At 34.9% G+C, this 23857-nt stretch overlaps 1 protein-coding gene across 1 annotated transcript in view; it reads left to right on the forward strand.

Annotated features, from left to right (window-relative positions):
* Nucleotides 1–23299, forward strand: part of LOC106138307 (serine/threonine-protein kinase S6KL) — a 64331-nt gene extending 41032 nt beyond the window's left edge. The window contains exons 8-10 of the mRNA XM_013339427.2: nucleotides 21981–22051; nucleotides 22333–22525; nucleotides 22945–23299. Of these exons, the coding sequence (XP_013194881.2) occupies nucleotides 21981–22051; nucleotides 22333–22525; nucleotides 22945–23067 (387 nt within the window). The 3' untranslated portion in view covers nucleotides 23068–23299. The remainder of the gene's footprint in view (nucleotides 1–21980; nucleotides 22052–22332; nucleotides 22526–22944) is intronic.
* Nucleotides 23300–23857: the final 558 nt, after the last annotated feature.

Below are 23857 nucleotides of genomic sequence, written 5' to 3' on the forward strand. Positions count from 1 at the left end.
ACAAAAACACAGAAATCGCTGACAAATTTCTATGAAAATAGAGACAAATATTTGCGTGCTGGGAACGATTGCCGGACGTCTTGAGTTGGGACCTAACGCTATATTCATTATGTACTAAGAGGTCGTCAAACTTCAATAAATGAGCACTCTACGAGAATCCGTCGCGTTCTCGAGCAAAGCCGGGGCGGGTTGCTAGTGGGCCTATAAAAAAACTGGATCTAAGGTCGTAAACATGTTTTCAGCGTTTATGCATAAAATAAATTTAATAATTATAGTCATTTATAAAGAAGCACAGCGTAATGTGAAAGTTACATAAAAATCTCGATCGTTTGTCATTCTAAGTAATGGTTTATGGTTTTTATTATCATTTGGACCCTATTGAACCATAAAGTGCCAACCATTGCTTTAAATAAGAATGAAATACAGTATAATATGTTGTAAGCATTGTGTAAATTTACATTAAAAAAAAAAAGGAAATTGAAAACAACAAAGGTTATTTTTAAAATAACTAAGTAGGGTTTTACAGATATAAAAATATAATTACTATTTTCGCAATTAGGCACACCCACGTAATTCTAGAAGCTCCGTTGGAATTTCTGGGAATCAACACTTAGTACTCCCCCACACTTTCTAAGGAACAAACATGCCTAATTTCAGCTAAAGCTACAACAACAACAAAACAACAAAAGTTGTATAAGTAATTTTTAAATTTATACATTTCTGGTAATATAATTCTTACTACAAGATCAGTTCACTTATCATGTATAACTCTCTTCATGCAAGCTCGTAGGATAAAAAAGATAGGATTCTTAATTTGGGATTCTTCTTATAGGCGATGGGCTAGCAACCTGTCACTATTTGAATCTCGATTCTATCATTAAGCTTAATAGCTGAACGTGGCCTATCAGTCTTTCAAGACTGCTGGCTCTGTCTTCCCCGCAAGGGATATAGATGTAATTATATGGATGGATGTATGCAACCTCGTCTGTTTCGGGAACTCTTGACCTGACCTTTGGCCGAGACGTCCCCGATCGGTCAAGGTACGGTCGTCTAGGCCTTCCCACTCCCAACGTTCTTATTCGCACCCCTAGATAGCTATCGACTTCTGTTTTTCCCACATTTTGGTTTTTTTATTCCATAACCAAATATTATTGAATCACTCGCTTTACCTGTAGATTCGCCCGCGCGAATTTAGCGTCACCTGCAAAAGAATACATTTTTTTTTGCGAATCGCACGAAATTTACTGTTTCACCGGAATGTCCTTCTCCAGATTCTTAATTATTTATACGCGAAATTAAAATGCAAGAATATTGGTTCAGTAGATAAAGCGTGAAGAAGCAACAAACAAACAAACTCACATTTATAATATTAGTTGGGACATCGATGCAGACGTGCATATTGTTTCACTCGTCCTTACCGTCATTGCAGTCATTGGAACTGATGACGCGGAAAATTTCTGGCCGTTTGTTTGTGTCGTGGTCTTCCTAACTAATTTACACTTTAAATATGCTTCCTATTTTATTACACGGCCAAGGTGATATCTTGTTTGCGTATTTCTCTGATATAGAACACATACATACATTTAAAAAAAGAGTAAATGAAATAATGAGAAAAGAATATAAAGCCCTTCTTAGCGATCAATACTGGAAGAGTTTCTTTAGCTGGTGAATCTTCTCTTAACAATGGTCGATTTGTTTGGGTGAAATACCGGCACCCTTTAGGGGAGGGTGTTTTATGGAGCGTTTCATTATTTTATTTAAAGAGATTCTATGTCCGTTTTGAAAAGCGTTCCGTTGTTCCTTGAAGAGGATGCTAGCCTCAAGGAGGTTAAGCGATAAAGGTTGTTTGTAGCTTGAGAAATACTGATATATAAGTTATATAATCTAAATTTTTTTATTGAAATGCAAAATGACGTGAAAATGTGCTAACGAAGGCCTTTTTTCTGAATAAAATATTGATTTGATTAATACTTTGTGATTTAGCGTATTTTTTGGCGTATGGAATTCCGATCTAATTCTGTTTGTCGAACTTTTAGGTTCTCTCGCTCTTTGACCAAATCTTCGTCTGATTTGGTCATAGAGACACACTAACGACACTAACGCCAGAAGTATAATAGCTCTGTCCCTTTTTATATGGAAGCTCCAGATAGTTTTCATTTATTAATGTATGAACACAAAATTTTATACAGGAGCATTTAATACAGTAATTCTAGTACAAAGGTGCTACTTATTTCAAAAGAAATCTCTTCCAGTAGACCCATGAGAGGAGAGATGAATTTTGATACCTATCGTTTAATATATTTAACTAAAGATACACATGCTATCACTAACATAATGAAACATGGAACAATTTCATTTCCATGTTCCATTAATATTCTGCCTTCTCTTTATTAACATCTTCTCTTTTTTGTTCATTAATCATATTGAATTTCAGCGAATTATTCATTAATAAAGTATTTAAAATATAATTACCTACCGATGTTTTATCTAGCGCAATAGGCAACTGTAGTCGTTCTAACCATACGGACCAAGTCAATCCACGCACACATACTTACGTGTTTAATCACGTCTCCTTCCATTACAGAAAGACAGAGTAAAAATTATCTAGACTAATTTTATTATCCATTTAGGCTATATCCTGTTATTTCAGAATTCCTTTTGCTACTAACCAACTAACACTTTTTACGTAGACGCCTCTGTACCAAAAAACAACAGACTCTGTCTCCCCCATTGGGGATACAGACGTGACAAATGTATACAAAATGCAGCCAGTCGTTCGGCCAGACAGGTCGTTAGCCGAATAAAACTGTTATCAACATGTAAATCGGGTATCGTTGGGCTCTGCTTAGGCATGTCGTAAATAAGTTTTTAATTTAAGACACTCGTATGCATGCACTGGGAGATTCACGTTTTAATACCTTACGTTGTCACCTCCATTCAAATTACGTCAATGACCCGTCTCCCATACTGGTCTGGTAGAGAAGGGAAAACATAGCGGGTGCTAGATGCTTCTCTTCCACCGCAAATGGTAAAAGTCAATCAAGGGAAAAGCTAGTAAACTTGAATTCACTTTTTGAATCTCCTACATACATACATATAATCACGTCTATATCCCTTGCGGGGTAGACAAAGCCAACAGTCTTAAAAAGACTGGCTTAATGATAGAATTGAAATTCAAATAGTGACAGGTTAGTAGCCTGTCGCCTAAAAGAAGAATCCCAAGTTTAAAAGCCTATCCCTTAGTCGCCTTTTACGACATCCATGGGAAAGAGAGGAGTAGTCCTATTCTTTTTTCTAACGGTGCCGGGAACCACACGGATTTTTGAATCTCAATTTCATCATCAAGCCATAAAGCTGAACGTAGCCTTACTTTTTGATTATGTAGGTATGTGCAAGTCTTATAAAGCTATTTTTTTAATGTACATATAATTCACATTTAGCAAGTTCATTTGCTAAGCAAGTGTCATAGCAGACTTTTAACTTCACCTAAACTTAAATTAAGATTGATGTTACAAAAGTATCTTATAATAAAAATATTCTTGCTAATTTGGTACTAAGTTTAAATTCTATAAATATAATAAATTCTTTGAAACCTGACTAACACAATCTAGGGTCATGGCCAAAGGCACACCCCGCGGACTCCTCTGCAGAGAGGGCAGGGAGGATGTAACCGGGTCTAAATCCAGGAGAAAGAGGCAATAAAACATTATTTTTTCCACATAAAACATATTTATAATATACACTAGCTGTGCCCGCGACTTCGTCCGCGCGGAATAGTTATTTTGGGCGTCATTGAAGCCCTCAAGGATGAATAATTATCCCCGATTTTTTTCACATTCTCCATTATTCCTTCCACTTTAAAACCTTCCTCGATAAATGGTCTTTTCAGCACAAATATTTTTTCCATAGATTAGCGCGTTCAAAAAAAACAAAAAAAACTCTTCAGCTTTATAATATTAGTATAGACATACTTATAAGTCATGGTATAGTTATCTATTGATGTTACATAATAACATACTGAAGCAAGTAAGCATATAAGTTATCGTTAAGTGTTAAAACAATCACCATACCACGGCCTCGACCCTTTCTTGCCGAGCAAAGATAATACCCATCATACACCTTCGATTACGTGATTGCCGTATAGTATTTTGTACATAATATCCATATAACTGAATGTTCTACGCATAAAATTTATGGTTTGATGCATGGCTTTATAATTTTTTTACGTATTTTTTCCAAGGTATCGGTATAGGTAGTGTATAGATTTTAAGTACAAATATTCGAAGCTAAATTATTAGTCATCATCAAAAGTTGGGATAATAATTACTTTGTTATTTTAATTAATTAATTTGGAAAAGAAAAATCTAAGTTTGTGGCACGACGTTTTGCGAAAGCGGCAATCTGCGAAAGAGACATTTTCCGACCAGAGGACATTTTGTGAAAGAGACCTTTTTAACAACGCATGAACATTTTCGTTACATCTCTAAATACGGAATCCATAAAATCATCTATCCGTATTTCACATGGTAAGACATTTCCAGTTTACCAACGAGGCTATTCAGCATATGTCTCATCCTCTTTTGTACTTTATGCGTTGGGTTAACCTCAGTTCCAGAGAAAGGCGGATGATTAAGACATTTTGCCTCAGTCTCAGTAGCCGCAACGGCCTAGAAAATTAGGATTCAAATCTGAATGGAATCTTAAAACTACTACACAATGCCACAGATTTGAATCTTATAATACTTGGTAGACTCAAGATATCAATACAATAAAATATGAAATACTTTTATAATACAACCTCACCTGACCGTTAAAACAAATATATTATACATCGTAATTGTTTATATGTAAGTAAACAGCAATAAACTGAGGAAATGTGTATTTAATTAATATAATAACTAGAGGTCGTAATACGACAGGAAACAGAACGTGCCATCAATTTCACCCTTAATGCGACCAGCACCTGCTTTTAAGGTCCTGACACACTTGGAGAAACAAAGAATGTTTACAATATATAGTTTCGTCCGCTTTACTTTTAATAAAATAAGAAAGGCAAGTCTTTTTAAGAATGTTAGGTTGCATGTTTCATGCAACATTATGTTCCATGCGAAGGTTGTGGACGTCAGACGGGAGTAGCTTCGCGTAAAACCCTGACTGATCCAAGAGGGGTGAGTAATTAACCGGAGCTAATGCCAGAAAGAGGACCAACCAATCCAAGACAAATCCTGTATCTGTAGCATGGCACGCACGACATTCTTATTATCGCGCGAAAAACTATCGCTGTCTCGTCATAATAAAAAAATAATTTTACACCTTAGCTACTCGAACCAAAAAGGTATTATTAAAGCGTTTTGTTCTACTATTCGGTATTCGAACGACTAAAGGGTTAAATTTTTACTGTAAGAGTAGTTTACAATAGGAATTGTTCTTTAAAGATGTATTCTTCAATAGAAAAGTGTAAAGTCCATCTAAATGTTGGCGGGCAATTATTTTACCGTAGCTGGACGAAGACTTCAGTAGTAAAACATGAATTAAAGGTGGTTTGCACAAGGAGATATTATAGTTGTGTGAGTCATTGATATGCATAAAAGTAGATCATGATCCTTATCATGATAGTATGCAGGAATCGCGGCACGTGAAAAGGTGCATGATTTTATGTATGAAGGTAAAATCCTCAAGGAGTAACCGATAGTGTCCTTTGTATTCATTCATACAGGTTTCTCCTTGATCTTTTTCTCACCGTAAAAGAGAAGTGGTAGAATTTGAACCTTTCTTAGGTGGTAAATTAACCCTGCCACCACCGAACCTCAATGCATGCATACATATAAGTAGATATTAATATTCTAACATAATATTCCATTAAATCATTTTGCTGAAATATCGGTTGAATATTTTCAACATAAAAACCTTAAAATAATCTCCAAATTAATATATCAAAAATATTTATTTCATGAGACTATACAATTTTCTTTAAATAGTAATGTTCAAATAAATAATCTAACTGATTAATTGGTCATTGCGTATAATAATCGGGCATGGCTTTCCGTTTCGCCTAACCGTTTGTGAACCGTTAACCTGTTACTTAATCGTTTTAACTGAAGCTGGCTGCGTATTCATCAGGAGAAACATAAACATAATACTTTGGAGTTTTCAACGACATCTATTAATATTCAGCACTTAGTCGTATAACGGCAACGTTGTTTGTTTAATGTTTAATAGTAAATAAAGTGAAGTATGTAACACGGTTTGTTTAGTTTTAAATTTGTTGGAAGAATTATTTAATTATTAGTTAGTTCTTCTTTTCTATTCATAACGTTTTTATTGTGAATCGTTATTTTTGTGATATATATTTTTTCTAGAATGCTCATTGGAGTCTAAATGACATTGTTATTTGACGTCTAATTACAATGCCATCAATGTAAAGGTTGTTGGAATGTTTATACCAAAAGTGTCGTGTGTGTGTATGAAAAGTGGATTTTAGTTATAATAATTTGATTTTACTTAGACAATCTGTTATTTAACGTATTTCGATAAAATGATGGCTCAATCAGCAAATCAACGGTCAATAAATGACAATTTACCGCAAATACATTTTCTCATCACCTGGGAAAGGCTCGGAATTTTGTTATTTCGCAAGTAAAGGACAAAACAAATATTGTCATTCACCAGAATTTGTAATGGCCCATCCATATTTAGTGGTTTTTTGATGCCTCACGTCTAACTTGTGTAAACACACAGTGAACGCCCCCTTATGATAATTTAATCAATTCGATCGTTTCGATCAGTCAAACTGGCAGGCAAAGGCCGCGGGAAACTTCAATTTAAAAAATAAACGTTGCATGGTCTCCTGGATATTGCACATCTTGCGTTCTTTTTTTTAAAAACATGTACTTACCAGATTTCGTTTTTAATGTCTTACCTAATGTGAATTATTTTAAATTTAATTGTAGGTGCTTATCTGTATGGCCTCACCTTTAGTAACAGTTCTATGGGCGTCGGGGTTGTCTAGGAGTTAAAGCATAAATTCATAGTTGTATATCATATTCAAGTCAAGTCATATAAAACTAGATTGTAAAACGTTGTGTCGTGCCTATTATCTTAATAAAATTACATATCATTTACGATGACAATAACGCTCGTTTGTTGTATGGAAGATTCAAATCATTTCATTATAAGGCATGAATAAAATATGTCTTATTAATTGATCAATTTAATTTAAAGTTTGTGGTAAGGAAAATAAAAAAATTCTGATTTTTCTATTTTCATGATATTATTAAATATCAGAATATAGTTAGGTTTAAATAATTGAATAAATTCTAGGGTGTTCTGAAACAAGGCCATTTTTATCCACCACTACCACATGACGTTTCTGCTTGTTTTTATAAAGAATAAAATATTTTCGGGTAAAGTCAATCACTAATACAGTCCTACTTATATTACGCGTGAATGTGCATTTGTTACTTCTTGACACAAATCTAGCAGACTTATTTTCATGTAATATGGTACACAGGTGGAAAATCACCTATAAGAACGTAATAAGTACTTTTTATCCTGAAATTTGCAAAGCAAAGCTCCGTGGCGCAGCTAGCTATTGATAAATTAAAAATAAGGCTGCCCTAATCCTAGACATAACATGGGAGCAGTAAACACGATAATTTGCATCGTCTTCTGCGCCGGCGGCGCCGGTAATGGCAGTGAATTCGCGCTAATGACGATCGCAGCAGGAAGTAATCTTCGATCGACAGCTATAAATCTAGTTTGGACAGCTTAGAATAGCTTGGATTTGTACTGATAAATAGATAAATACTGCACAGTAAGACATCAAATATTCTTTCAATATAAGATGATCCTTCGGTGATCAAACTAAATTTAAAAATTTACGGGTAAGTAAATATAAAATTATAAGAAAAATACGCAGCCGACTTATGTACCGTATTTTGATTGCTAATTCCCTGAAGACTCCCATTGAACATTGCGGAAATCCCAATTTCTGAAGACGTTTCAAACTTGGCTTTGAAAAAATATGTAAACAGTTCCTATATATTCGAAGTGGATCTAGATTTTTCAGGAATTTCAGGAAATTCGCTTACTAGGTTTTTAATTGAAATAACTACGAATAAAAATTAAGAGAGAAGCTACAACGATAATTGGTTTTTTCTCTTTCAACTGTGCTCTTCCTTAATATCTACCCTTTTCACTTTATCAAAAGTTCATATTTAAATACCAAACCAAAATGAAATATGTTAACCTTAATCTTTAATTGTATTAAAAACTTCTTCGTTTTTATCATTTCTTCGTGGAATCGATCGGCCATCTTGAAAAGGAGGATTACTCATAAAATAACTTGTTTGTTTGTTACCTCTCTTCAAGAAATATTTCATATATATAGTGTGACGTAGGTAAGGAGAAGGCAAAATAACTTTATAACTAAGATTGGATAACTTTTCACATTGAGTCATTGACAATTGGTCTGGCCATTGGCCGTTCTGAAAAGTTTGTATGAATTTCCCCAGTTTAAAAAAAATTAAATTAAAGGACATGACTGTCTCAAATTAAATATTCTTTTTGATAGAATTCGTTGTTAAACGTACACAAACTTATATACTGACAGGGTTTTGTACAATATTTACTAAAGTAGACCCAGGCCAATCAGAAAAAGTTCTTTTCTCATCATGCTCTGGCCGGGATTCGAACCCGGGACCTCCGGCGTCACAGACAAGCGTACTACCGCTGCGCCTCAAAGGCCGTAAAAATTTATTATTAAATTTATTATTTTTAGTTATAAGTAAGGATATAAGAAAAAAATGGGCTTGTCTATTCTATGATGCACCGGCCTAACGACAGTGCTATCTAAATTGAAGGTCGTTTGCGGTCCATTAACATTTTTCTGTGCATAAACTGCGACCGTGTATTTTATTGTTGTAAGGATTTTTCTGGGCATAATCTTTAAATTATTGCAGTTGAAAACTACGCCAATGTTATCTCTACGTAATAATATATGAAATCTTCTAAACAGTTCCTGTAGATAGATTGGAAAAACATTATAAATATTATTAGCCGTGTGGTTCCCGGCATCAATACAAAAAGAATAGGATCACTCCATCGCGTTTCATTCCCATGAATGTCGTAAAAGGCGACTAAAAGGCTTAGGCTTAGCATTTTTCTTTTAAGCGATGAGCTAGCAACAGTATTTGAATCTCAATTCTATCAGCTGAACGTGGCCTATCTTCAAGACTGTTGGCTCTGTCTATGCCGCAAGGGATATAGACGTGATAATATGAATGAATGATTTAATTCTGTACTTAGGAATACACCCATAGTTTACGTTTACGGTTAAATCCTCTGAAACACGGCAATACTGATCTATTCTTCTAGTCCCATTGCGTTGTCCCATATCGGCGAGACGATTTTGTCCCATAGGACTAGTGATCATCTTACGTATACACTTCAGAATGATACCTATTCTTTTGTGTCCGCATGTTCTGGGTTTGTCAATCCAGAGAGCCCAATGGCTTGTCGCAAAAAACGTAATAACACTCTTTAGAATTATTCTTACTTAAACTCTTTAATATTGCGGACAAGGATTAATTTGAAGAAAAAAGTCATTCTCCTAGGCAAGTATTAGGTTTATTTATTTATTTATTTTATTAAAGAAACCAGCAGCGTATACATTAAATATTAAAACAGTATTAAAGTTATGCTATTATAAGGCCAATGACAGGTTTCTCTTACTATTACTGTAATAAAGTCAATAGTTACTGATGAATAAAGTACTTATCGCTTAATCAAGACGCAAGTATGTTATATAGGTTCCCGCCAATATTTTGCGCAAAAAGTGTAAGAGAAGTATTGAAAGTTACCAAGCCAAATGAGAAGATTATTATGTTAGGTGATTTTAATGGATGGGTGGGTGTAAAGCGTGATGGATATGAGAAGGTGCTTGGTGCGTTTGGTGACGAAAAGGTGAATGATAATGGAAGAAGTGTATTAGAAATTTGTCTAGAGTGGGATCTTTTTGTGTCGAACTCAATGTTTCAACATAAAGAGATCCACACCTACACAAGAGTGGAAGGTATTTTAAAAAGTATGATAGACTTTGTGATTGTAGATGAAAGATTGAAGAACAAAGTGCTGGATACCCGTGCATATCGCGGTGCTGGCATTGACTCGGACCATTTACTGGTGATATCCCGGATAAGGGGTATCTTCAATCGCTGGCGGCACAGGGTAAGGGAGCAAACCAGCGCTTTGGAAAGAGTAAAAGTAGAAAATTTGCAAGATATGGATGTAGGTAAGAAGTATATTAATAGACTGAAGGATGAATTTGAAGATTTAGAGGAAATGAGCGATATTGAAGATGGATGGAAGGAATTTAAAGAAAGAATTGTGAAAGTAGCTGTTGAAGTGTGTGGTGTAAGTAGAAGAAGGAAAGGAAAAAATCACAAAAATGCGTGGATGAGTAAAGATGTGCAAGAACTTGTGCGATTAAAGAAGAAAGCATGGCTGGATTTGTTAGCAGCAAAAGCTAACTTAAGAATGCAAGAGGTTATAGATGAAGATGTGAATGAAGCACGTAAGGAATATAAGAAAATGAAAGATTTGGTTAAGAAAGCTGTGATTAGAAAGAAAGAAGAGTATAAAGAGGATTTTGATAAAAGGCTATCAGAAGACTTTCAGTCAAATCTGAAAGTATTCTGGAAATCCGTAAGGTCAGCCCGAGGAAATACTATAACCAGAGAGCTGACTAGGATCAGATGCCAGGATGGTAGCGTTGTGAAAGGAGAAGAATGTGTACTAAAGATATGGAAGGACTATTTTGAAAGTTTATTTGAAAAAAAGGAAGGAAATAAGAAAGATTTCTGCTATAGCGAAGAAAAAGAGAGTGAGATGGAAGGCGAAATTGAAATGTTCGAAATTGTGGAAGCACTTAAGAGTATGAAAGCGGGAAAGGCTGCTGGGTGTGATAGAGTGTCGGTCGAGATGCTTAAAGCAGGAAAAGGCGTAGTAGCTAGTCAGTTGTACTGCCTTTTCAATTTGTGTTGGAGAAGCGGCCGAGTACCAAAAGAGTGGTGTAAGGCTGTTATCGTGCCACTTTACAAAGGAAAAGGGTCACAGCTGGACTGCAAAAATTATCGTGGTATAAGCCTGCTTAGCGTCGTCGGCAAATTGTATGCTAAGGTATTGATTAATAGAGTCAGGAATGAAACTGATGACAAAATATGGGATGCTCAAGCGGGATTTCGAAAGGGAATGGGATGTACTGATCAGGTCTTTTCCTTGCGGTGCATAGCCGAAAAGTTTTTGGCCAAGAGTCAAAAAGTCTATTGCACATTCGTAGATCTGGAAAAGGCCTATGACAGAGTTGAGAGGAATGAATTGTGGTCAGCACTTTCTATGCATGGGGTGAGCAGTCTCTTAATACGAGCACTGAAATCCTTATATGAGGATTCGAGTGCTTGTGTCAGGATAAACGGAGCGCACACTGAGTGGTTTAAGATTGAGAAAGGCGTTAGGCAAGGATGTGTTGCGTCACCGTGGCTGTTCAACCTATTTATGGATAGCTGCTTGACAGATTTGAAAGAGTCTAAAAGTGGATTAAGGATGAATGAGTTACTCGTTAAATGTCTGCTCTATGCCGACGATCAGGTTATACTGGCGTCATCAGCGGAGGAGTTACAGGAGATGGTAAACTGTATGCATGAAGCTTTAAAAGAGAAAGGAATGAAAGTGAACGTAAGTAAAACTAAAACACTGGTTTTTGAAATGGAGAAAGAAATGACAGCATGTAATATTTTGATTGGAGGAGAAAAAGTGGAGCAAGTGAAAGAGTTTGTATATCTAGGATCAAAGTTTACATCAGATGGCAAGTATGATAGTGATATTGAAAGGAGATTGAACGCGGGGAACATGGTGAATGGAGCTTTGCATGCCTTTATGAGCAGTCAGAAACTATCCAAAAAGGCTCGACTGGCTGTGCACAGGGGCGTGTTGGTCCCGACATTAATGTATGGGAGTGAAAGTTGGGTATGGCAAAAGAAGCATGAAAGCAGAATAAATGCAGTGGAAATGAGAGCGTTAAGGAGTATGATGGGTGTGAAATTGAGTGACAGGATAAGGAACAGCGTGATAAGGGAATGTTGTGATGTGAAAGAAGATGTAGTTACAGGAATAGAAAAGGGTATGTTAAGATGGTTCGGTCATGTGGAGAGGATGAATGAAAGCAGGTTGACTAAGCAGATATACAAGGAGAGTGTGGAGGGAAAGGTCGGAGTGGGAAGACCTAGACGAACGTATCTTGATCAAATTAAGGACGTCCTGGTAAAGGGTCAGGTCAAAAGTACCCGAAACCGCCGAGCTTGTATGAAGAGAGTTATGAATGTGGACGAAGCGAAAGAAGTATGCAGAGATCGTGGCAAGTGGAAAGAGGTAGTCTCTGCCTACCCCTCCGGGAAAGAGGCGTGATTTTATGTATGTGTATGTATGTAGTGTAACAAGGCCCTTTTGAATCAATACCTTTCTTATAGGTAGGGTTATTATTTATAAAAAAAAAATATTCTCCTATGTAGCTATTTATTCTGCTTACGTTATAAATAGAAACAATTTTGTTTTGTTGACAAGTATCTTTAACAAATTAAGTGTGTTTATCACTACTATACTAGACCAAATTGAATAACGTCATTTTGTCATTTATATTTGCGAGCGTTTCAGTTACCTTGATAGCAAATGGTTGAAAAATTATCACAAAGTTACTAATACTACCTTTTGAGTAGGTAGGTTGGCAGTTGAATCTTAAAGCGACATTACTTAATTTGTCCATTAGGTCATTGAGCATTATCAAACACACACGTACTTATATCACGTTCCCCTCACGCTCTGTCTACCCTGCAAAGGATGGCTCTACGAACATTCCGGTTATATAAGCCGAATCTAAGGAGGATTGAGCTGCGCTTGCGTTTTTTACGATGATCGAACTGAACTGAAGAGTCAAGCTAGAAGGTAACTTCGCACACTTTCTTGACTACCTACAAAATCTCTATAGCGTCCCTTTAGTTCTGTATTATTCTTATATTATTACCTATTATTACGATTTATATGTAGTACGCTTAATGAAGTTATCTTAAAATGTTGCAGCAATATCACACAGCATGTTACGATGAGATATCTTTAAGAATACAAATACTCTGTAACATGTAAAGAAAACGGGTATATAGGTACAATGTCAAGGCTGTTGACCGGCGGACCGGTTGAAGATGTACAAAACAACGTAGGTACAGAAAAGACGTGTACGTGAACACAAATTTCCATACTTATTACTAATGTTTGTTTGTTTGTTTGTAAATTCTTTATTGTACATAACAAATTATAAGTAATACATAAAAAACATTGAAAATAACGACGTACAAGGGCGGACTTATCCCTGTGAGGGATTTCTTCCAGTCAACCAGGTATTTCAAAGAAATATATTATGTAAAGATGAAGATAAAGATTATGATTATGTGGATGAAGCAAAGGAAGTATGCAGGGATCGTGGCAAGTGGAAAGAGGTAGTCTCTGCCTACCCCTCCGGGAAAGAGGCGTGAGTTTATGTATGTATGTATGTATATTATGTAAAGGGATAGTAGCTGCAGCTAGGTACAATGACAAAAAGAAAAGGTAAAAAAATAAATAAAAATAAAATAAAATAATGTTATGATTAAGAAAGTCAATTAGAATGTGTATTTGCGTATAATCAACATATGTACGTATAATGTTCAGCTGTTATGATGGAATTGAGATTCAAATAGCGACATGTTGCTAGCCCATAGCCTAAAAGAATAATGCCAAGTTTATAGCTTAGACATTATAAATATCATAATAAGTTAAAATTTATAGAGAATAAAGCGCACGAAGTCGCTTGTAATATATTCATGTAGACTCATCCCGGAGTATAAGTAGAGATACGAGTTTGAACAATGTTTTGTATTTTACCGCTAATTTGATCCAAAAGGTAGTTGAGAAAATGCTAATGGAGATAAAACTTATTCGAAAGACACAAATATGACATTTTCTTATAGTTTCATCGAGACATTCACTTAAAACCAACCAAGGATAGAATAAAAAAAAAATACTTATAACTGAAAGCTTTTTATATATTCATATATTTAGAATATAAAACATCGTATCACATATTTGACAAATAAACAATTTCACGCGCTTTAAATCTATATGTTTAATTTAATTGTTACTGTAATGTCTTAGCTATGTTATTGCAAATTCACGGACATCCATTCAGTAGTTTTCGCGTGAAATAGTCACAAACACACACTCATACTTATAAACTTTCACATTTATAATATAAGCAGGATACTCATATACTTATTTGCCGACTGAGTGTAGGTATACATTGATCTTAAAATTAGGAATGCAGATTATAACTTAGCGACCTCTTGTAAGCACGGCAGCGGGCGGGGCTCGATTTATGTAAAATAACAGTATTTTTACATAAATATACTACAGAAAAGAAAAGAAATAATCTATACTAATATTATAAAGCTGAAGAGTTTGTTTGTTTGTTTGAACGCGCTAATCTCAGGAAGTACTGGTTCAAATTGAAAAATTTTGGGTTGACTAGACCATTTACTGAGGAAGGCTTTTGGCTTTATAAAATCACGCTGCAACTATGAGGAGCAAAGAAATGTGTAAAAAAAACGGGGAAAATTATTCATCCTTGAGGGCTTCAATGATGCCCAAAATAACTATTCCACGCGGACAAAGTCGCGGGCACAGCTAGTGTAAAAAGAAAACACTGAACAGAATAAAGTAAGGATTAATTCACGAATACTGATGTAGGCAAACCTAGTCTTTCATACATTTGTAAGAATAGAACTGGCTGATAATAAAAGTATCCATCGTAAACAAGCTCAGATGACAAGAAAAACAATCCAAATGAGATTTTCCATGAACTTGGACGTGCTGTGATTTATAATGACAAACAGGCGGCCATTCACGGCTGCTTTGGTGATTTTCCTTTGACACATAACGCCGAGAATTAACGTCAATTCATCGATTTTTCGTGTTTTTGTTTCCGAGGTTCCGAGTCTGTAATTATGGTATTTACAAAGTTACATATTATATAGATTTTTTTTAAAATTAACTAGGTGCTATTTCAATCTTAATTCTATCACGAGGCCATCTGAAGGTGGCCTTTCAGTCTTTTCTAGATTGCTGGCTCTGTCTACCCCGTAAGAGATAAATACGTGATTATGACGTGATATGTGTACCTACGTATGTGCGTAGGTAGAGTAGATACTTAATATGTGATAAATATTATGTGAATAGAACTTTATATAAAGTGGTTTGATAGAAAGACGATGCGCTGGCAAACGCTCACTATCTTAAAACATAACACAACACAATTTGCTTCGAGAATTGTAAAATTAATGGAAGTCGTAAAAGGCGACTGAGGGATATACATATATATGCTTGGGCTAGCAACCTGTCACTATTTGAATCTTAACTCGTATCATTAAGCCAAACAGCTGAACGTGGCCTATCAGTCTCTTCATGACTGTTGGCTCTGTCAACCCCGTTAGGCATATAGACGTGATTATATGTTTTATTCTGAGTTAGTACTATTATTTCTTGCGATAAAGCATACGGCTAACGTCCTTAAAACCATCTATGTCAGCTCATCAAATATGATTTTTATGACGGGCGTGCAATTGATTCACTTCCTTGTACAAACTGATTTCCTTAAATTAATAGAAGATATTCTCCTACTTACATACATACGTACAGACATTTCCTCAAATTAATTTCATCAAAGGTTATTGCAAAGCGTTTTTTTCTCTCATTCAGTGATGATAATTATATTTTATAAATAATCTATAAGAACAGATTGTTATGTCTGAAATTAAAAAAAATACATAGAGTTTTATGTAATCGCAATAAACTTATTTTATTCTGTTACTTACAATGTTGCCAGAACCACGGTCATTAACTACGATGGTATTTTCTACTCCCTAGGGCGTATTCTTAATGAGTTTATCAAAAGCATATCAACAACGTAATAGTGGATATTTTTTCATTTTCTTAAATTGTGGTAAATCAGGCAAACTATAATAGAAGGTAGTTTTATTTAAGTTTAAAATTTATTTATGGAATTAAAATAAATAGCCAGTTATTATCAACATGTTGTAAAATAAATATTTGTCAACTCACAGCTGAAGAATAGTCACTGAATTTGATTGAAAATCCAGATATTGTTTGTTAGCGCATGAAAAGTAATTGAGTATTTTTGGGAAGCTACACTGAAATCACAGAACCAATACTAAATTATGCTTGCGATTTATCTGTAGGCTGTGTTTGCTCATAGTTGCAAGTTCATCCAAGAAATATCATGACCTTTTGGAGAGCAATTGTTGAGTATCAAAATAACTATCCAAACATTCGAAGATCACTTTTATTCGAAAGTGTCGTAATTCCCAACAATAACACTTAATTAAAAAGCTATTTGACGTGTTGTTGCATGTCAGTTTATTTCGCTGCTATTGTCTCATCCCGACCTTGACTGACTGCTTGCCCGTGTGTGATCGATGCACATTTGTTACCGTATTGTGCAATTTCTACGCCATATTGATTTCCATCAATTTCAGTAAACCTCTTTATTTGAAATATTCATTATTTTTTAACTAATTTGTACCGACACAATTAATACTGGCAACCTAGAAATGTCTCAGAAACAATATAATGTTAATGAGATTGTTAAACTTGAAAATGGAATCTTACTCGTATTTGGAAAGTAGATTTTCTATAGGAGGAATAATGAAGAACTTACTTGCATAGCTTTGATAATTTTGCACAACCTTTTGTCCGTAACTTCGCTTACGGGTAAACCCGAATACATACATACATACATATAATCACGTCTATATCCCTTGCGGGGTAGATAGAGCCTACAGTCTTGTAAAGACTGATAGGCCACGTTCAGTTTATGGGTAAACCCGAAGGTGATACTATTTATTTGTTTTTAATATTTTCAATATGCAGAATTGACCATTGTCTTTTGTCCGCACCTTTTGTCTGCGTATCGTTAAAAACCTTATATGTCCACTCCGATATCTCGTTCCAAATGTAGTCTGATACCTATATCTTTTTTCCTGTCCAGGATATTGAGTATTCAACATGGATCGCTCTTAACACCAAGGGTCCCCAAGTCCGGTTGTGCAAGCGAGGTGAACGATCCTCATCCGTCACTGCAATCGTCTTCACGTAATAACCAGCTTAGCAGCGAAACAGGAATCCTTGTTTTATTTTTATCCTCGCTCCTATCACTGTGGGGTTATAAATAAAATGTATCAAGCCTAGAATAGAGCCGTGTGGTTTCTGGCACTAATAGAAAAAAGAATAGGTCCACTCCATCGCTTCATAAAAGGCAACTAAGGGTTAGGCTTATCAATTTGGTATGTTTTTTTAGGCGATGAGCTAGCAACGTTTTTAAAGTCAGTCTTTTTAACACTGTTGGTTGTGTCTACCCCGCAAGGGACAAAGACGTTATTATATGCATGTATGTATGTTTAAGTCCTTGATATACCTGTTTAATAGAAAAATCCAAAGAACATTTCAACGTCCTACTAATAAAATAAATGCGAAAGTTTGTGTGGGCTGTCTTTGTTACACTTTCACGTAGACCTTCTGAACCGATTTAGATACCTAATATTTGCTTCATGAGTAGAATATAATCAAAAAAAAATAAAATGTACGTACATTTATCCCAAAATTCTCACGGAAGCGAAGCCCCGGGGAGGCAGACACTACATCTTTTCATTTGCTACGATCCCTGCATTCCTCTTTCGCTTCATCCATAACTCTCTTCAATGAAATATTCCATATGTATACCTAATTACATACTCGTGTAAGAATCACTGCTAAAATTCTAACCTTGCTTTTATAATTGCTTGCAGACAAATTATACATACGTATAATAATTGAAAATCATCAAAATACGGCATTGGAACGAATTGGTTCTCATTTTGGTTTTGTGCAATTATACAGACTAGAAAATAGCTAGCCAAGTATAGGCATCAAGTTCAATGCTAAGACAGAAAACGGCTGTTTCTATCCAATTACATACATACATATAGTCACGTCTATATCCCTTGCGGAGTAGACAGAGCCAAAAATCTAGAAAAAACTGATAGGTTACGTTCAGCTGTTTGGCTTTGTATAGAATTGGTATTCAAATAGTGACAGGTTGCTAGCCCATCGCCTACAATAAGAATCCCAAGTTTATAAGCCTATCCCTTAGTCGCCTTTTAAGAAATCCATGGGACAAAGATGGAGTGGTCCTATTCTTTTTTGTATTAGTGCCGGGAACCACACGGCACCTTCGATTCCATTATGCTGCTTTTATAATAGCAAAATAAAATCTGAGCTATATTTTGCCTTCACAAATGGGTATAAAGTATAAAGAACTTGCAACTAAGCTCCGCGTAAATTTATTATAAATTTTAGAAATCTTTTTTATAATGACTGCATCAAAATCAAGGCAGGACCAGTGTTAGCATGCTCTATAAACAAAAGAGGGCAAGCTTCGATATAGGTTATGACATACTAATATATTTATTTTCCATCAATATTTATACCTACATATCTTATGTAAGGACACTTAATTAAACTTTACCTAAGTACATTAATGTATCAGCAGTATGAAAAATAATTTGGAAATTAATTAAATTGCCATAAATTATACCACATTAAAAAAAATCTTGGAGTATTTTATCTTCACCGGTCGAATGCATTAGGCGGGACTCACACGGTGACAGTTGACAAATGCTAGTAACTGGTCTGGTATGAACAGGTATCCCGCATAATTCAGAACACCGTTACTTAAAGCTACCGTTTTTTGGGTCATTATCGATCGTTAAGGTGGTCACTGCCTTATTAGTTGATACCTGCTATCAACTGAATAATTACTCTGGACTAGAGATAGTTTTGAAGTCTTCTTATAATTGAGAACGACTCCGTTGCGTGGTCCCGGTTGCACCGTTCATTGCTATGTGGGGGTCTGAGGTCAGATGACAGACACTTCGTCCGTATTTCGGCTTCTTCAGTAGGTACCTCAGTTTAAGTTCAATATTTTGTCTACTTATATTATGTGTATTTGTTGATGCAAACGCTGTAGCGTAGAGTAGTTTGTTCCGCCAATTCTTGGACAACTTAAGTTATATATAGGTGCATTGTAGCCTACTTAAAAAGCCAAGCTTCAACTTTGTCATTATATTCGTGGTGCTTAGAGGCAGATAGATGTCTTTGCTCTTCAAAACAGTAGGAATCTTTCTTTTTTGTTAAGTTGTAAAAGAAAAATGATATATGTGGGTCGTAGGTTAAGGCAGCCTTGCCCGAGCTATATGGTATTTCCATAACATTGTTTTTGATTTAAAATCGATAATTAATCGTCCTATGTCTGTATAACAGAAGTAAAGTCTCTTTAGACCTGTTCATAAAAAAAAAACATTTTAGAAATTCCAGCCGCTGTCATTTGCATTAATTGACCAAATTGTACCATGAATAAATAAATATAAGGATTAGATATCATTCATCCTACACTATTTTCCTCATAATCTACAAAAATAAATCCAGTTTGGTCGGATTCACGAGAGTTACTTGTTCCTTTAGCCATCTTGTATGATATGATGAGATAATGCTAGCATTAAGTCCGCCATTGTAATATACCTACATATTGTAGGTATTTTGTAAGTACATTATTATGACAAATAAATTAATTAAATGTCATGCTCTTTTTAGCAGACCGTTGGCTTTAAATTCAACAGCTGGAATTTAATTGGGAATAAAATGAGAGAGAAGGCTTTTTAACTATTTTTTTTAAGTATGGTTAATGTTATGTGTAGTAAGTTGTTTTGATTTAATTTTTCAAGACCACTGGGTAACCTGGAAGAGCTTGCATAATGCGATAAAGCCGTCTTTTGTACTATACATTTTGTCACATCTATATCCCTTGCAGGGGTATACATAGCCCAAAGTATCGAAAAAACTATTTTTTTAGTTTTTTTGTACTGTATCTTCTGTTTTGTACTGTTTTTTTTTCTTTTTGGTGTAAATATATATTTTTTACTTACTATGTTGAGTTCAACTATTAAAAGACCTTCAAGCCTAGAAAACTGACAATACAATCAAAAGACACATTTAAAACCTGTTATTATTTTACCAAGATCTGAAATGCTTTACGTCCAATGCAAAAATGGGGTCGAATCGTGACCAGGCGCGACTTGTGACAATTTGTATCACTGTTTGTATACAAAACTTGCACCTACCTAAATGCCTATGTATTGTTATAGACCTGGCTGGCGGCTGCACCAGTACGTACTTTTTTTAAGGTTCCATTCCGCATCAAAAGGGAAAACGCAATATTGTCATATCAAAGTCAACAAATATATTTTTACTAGTTGCGCCCGGAGCCTTATTGGAATTTTGGGATAAATATATATATATATATATATATAATAATTTTATGAAAATGTGGATTGTAAACGAGAGAAAAATTGGACATAATACAATTTTTCTCTCGTTTACAATCCTGCGAAAGTTTTGAAATTCATAGGCTAGTTTCTACCCGTGTAAATTATATCAAAAACCGTTCAGTAGTTTCTGCGTGGAAGGTTTGTTACCCTTATACACAAATGCATAGAAACTTTCGCATTTATATATAGCATTACAAATTTTATTTGTTGGACTGTACATTATAATGAAGAGAGGCTTGTCCATCAGTAGATATTGATAACTAACTTAAGGAGTCTTGCACTATAATGCGAAAATAACTGTCTACGTTCCTTAAAGTAATAGCCAAACTAATTATGCATTTGCCTCAAGTAGGGCGCCACCCTCTCGTTAAGTTATTTACAAAATAAAAAACCATACAAGGGTACTATGGTTTTCAAACACACATGTTATTGTTATTAAATCTTGCCTGAAAATTTTCTGTTTTCATTTTTCTTATTTTTAGCATCATCTTTTGTTTTTCTAGTTTCATGTCTACTTGATTTTTAAATGTAGATTTTGGTCTATATATGTATGTGTGTGTGTGTTTGCATATCTACATCACATCTTTGTCCTATACGAGGTGGATGGAGCTAGTAACCTATTGCCCCGTTTAGCCGGATGGGGTGGATAGTTTAAAATTTCATAGAGTCAAATATTGGCAGTGACCTAGCCAATTGTCCATTCCTTGATTGTCTTTCCCGACCGAAGATAATTTGTAATATAAATTTTAATACCCAAAAAATACTAGAAGAGAGATGGTATAGAATAATTAGGTATTATAAGTGATTTTTATCAGAATTTAAAACTTTTGACTTTATAATTTTTTTCTAACTTGCCCAATTAAGGCAGTGACAATTCCGTGAACTCAACATTTTTCTGTTTATCTCAGCAAACTCACGATCACTTAAAGTGCAGTAAATTCCTCTAGCGCAATTAAGGGCTAGCTATTTTTAGCTTGCGATCGTTTTATGTATTTTATGAGATTCACAGCTCACGATGAGAAAATAACTATCCCTCTATTCACGTGTCTGAGATCTAGTTTTGTAAAAATAAATGTACATACCTACATCAATCACATTTTGAACCCTTATGCGGTAAATACTTTTTTTTTTGAAAAATATTGTCTCTTTTTTTTGTGTCCAAGTTTCTACTAAGGTAATTCCATATCTACTTGGGTATAATGAATATGAATCTCTTTCACGCAAAATCTTCAGAACGAATATTCATGAAACTACCGTAATATTAAAGCTTAGACATTGGATTGGAATAACATAAGTTAAAATTTATAAAGATTTAAGAAGTCGCGAGTAACAGCTAGTAAGTAAGGCAATTAGGGTATATGATTTATCAACGTTCGGGAATAGGAATATATGCGGCTCTTTCATGATGCTATAAGGACAGGCGAGGAGGATGAGAAATTTACTGGTGATTTTTTATTTCAGTATCCAACGCCTGCCGCTAGCAGAATAGCAATAAGCGACACAGCTAGCAATGGAGTTAATGAAAACGACAAGTGAGCTTCACATGATTCGTTTTAATTGTTTTTAATTAATTTTCCATAGTCTAAGGATTCATACAATTTGTCAAACTGTTTAGAATCTTACAAAGAGATATCTGATATAAGACTGGTCGCAAATTAATAATTTTACAAAAATGTGTTCATAAGATTATACCTACTATTTATCTCTCGTTTACAATCCTACGAAAGTTTATAAATTCCTTGGTAGTTTATAAACTTGCGGTTTTTGTTTTTCCGGTGACATATTCATTACAACCTTTATTTGTTTTCTACAGAGCCAAAGGACATATAACACGAAGCGCTCCCGGAACACTGCCAGAGTCCGCCATGGAGCTGCCCAAATCTAGTCGTGGTCTGCTGATGAGGCTTCTAGAAAGAGACCCCAGGGTCCGCATGAGAAGTCTGAGACAGTTACAGCAATCCGCGTTCTATATGGCCTTCAATTTTGAACATGTCAAAGCTAAAAAGGTATTTCTTGAAATAAAATTCGCAGGCGTTTGACAGGTAACCGCGTTTTGGCGCGAAATTTTAAATAGAATTTTAAATAAATTATTTTAAAGGTATAGGTAACTTGTAATAAAAAAATAGTAATAAATACTCGTAGTTTGGGTTATATTTGCTACTTATGCATGGTTTTAAACACTTTCCCAAAAATAGGCCACATCCCTACTCGGGACATAAATCTTCCCCAGTAAACCCTCTTTCCAACATTGCAAACAGGAACAAAATCCGTCTACAACTTTTCTAGATTAACGCATACATACAGACAGAGATAATGTGGGGACTTCACTTTATTATTATAGTATGTAGATAGTATGAAACAAATATAGAAATATTTTTTTCTCTCTTTTGATGTAAATATAGATTGAAATGTTTTTTTTTTACAGGTCAGCCCACAGACTATATTGAAGAGTTACTTCCCGGATGAATTATCGGAACTAGCAGTAGAAAATATACGTTTAGATAGCAAAGACGATTTCCCGATCTTCGATCAACCACCTTCCTTGTAGCACATTCTTACATATTTACATGCATATAGCCACAGCTAGGTATATCTTTCGCGGAGCAGACATGACTGAAAGGCCATCACGTCCAGCAGTATAGCTTAATGATGGAATTGAAATTCAACTTGGGGCAGCATGCTAAACCATCCCTTAGTCACTTTTAATTCTGTAACTTAAATGTTTAATAAATAATATTATCAACATATTAATATTGAAAATAATTTAGCTTGTACCTTGACTTGAAGAAAATAGATGAATCTCAATTGTATTATCTTGTTTTAGGTAGGTACCTATATCTAGAGGTATATTCTGTTGTGCTTGTGCCATAGTGAATGAAATAATTAGATACTTTTACATTCCAACCAAAGTTTCCTTTATAAATTAGGATCTTTAGTCCCATTTATGTAAAATATTATAAATATGCAAGCATAAAATAAATTTATTACAAATCACATTGTTTTTTTTTACTTTATTTTAATTAAAACCAAATCTGATAAAAAAGACGTGTAAGTAATTACATATTTGACGAACAAAAAAATTAGATAATGAATAAACCGTAAATTCAGGCAACTGGATGTGTAACCAAAATATGATCCAGGATTGTTTAGATTTCTGTGCTAAAGTTGCGGAGGTCAGACGGAAGTCGCTTTGACTATAAAACCTGACTAACCCAATAAGGGATGGTGGTCATAGGAGCTCCACGGGTTCCTCTAAAGAGAGATGAAGACTAACACCAGGTCCCAGGAGTATGATGATAAATCTAGTTACCTCTCTATTTACCTATGTACTTCTCAAA

This window comes from Amyelois transitella, chromosome 13, assembly GCF_032362555.1.
Source record: "Amyelois transitella isolate CPQ chromosome 13, ilAmyTran1.1, whole genome shotgun sequence".
Classification (NCBI taxonomy): Eukaryota; Metazoa; Arthropoda; class Insecta; order Lepidoptera; family Pyralidae; genus Amyelois; species Amyelois transitella.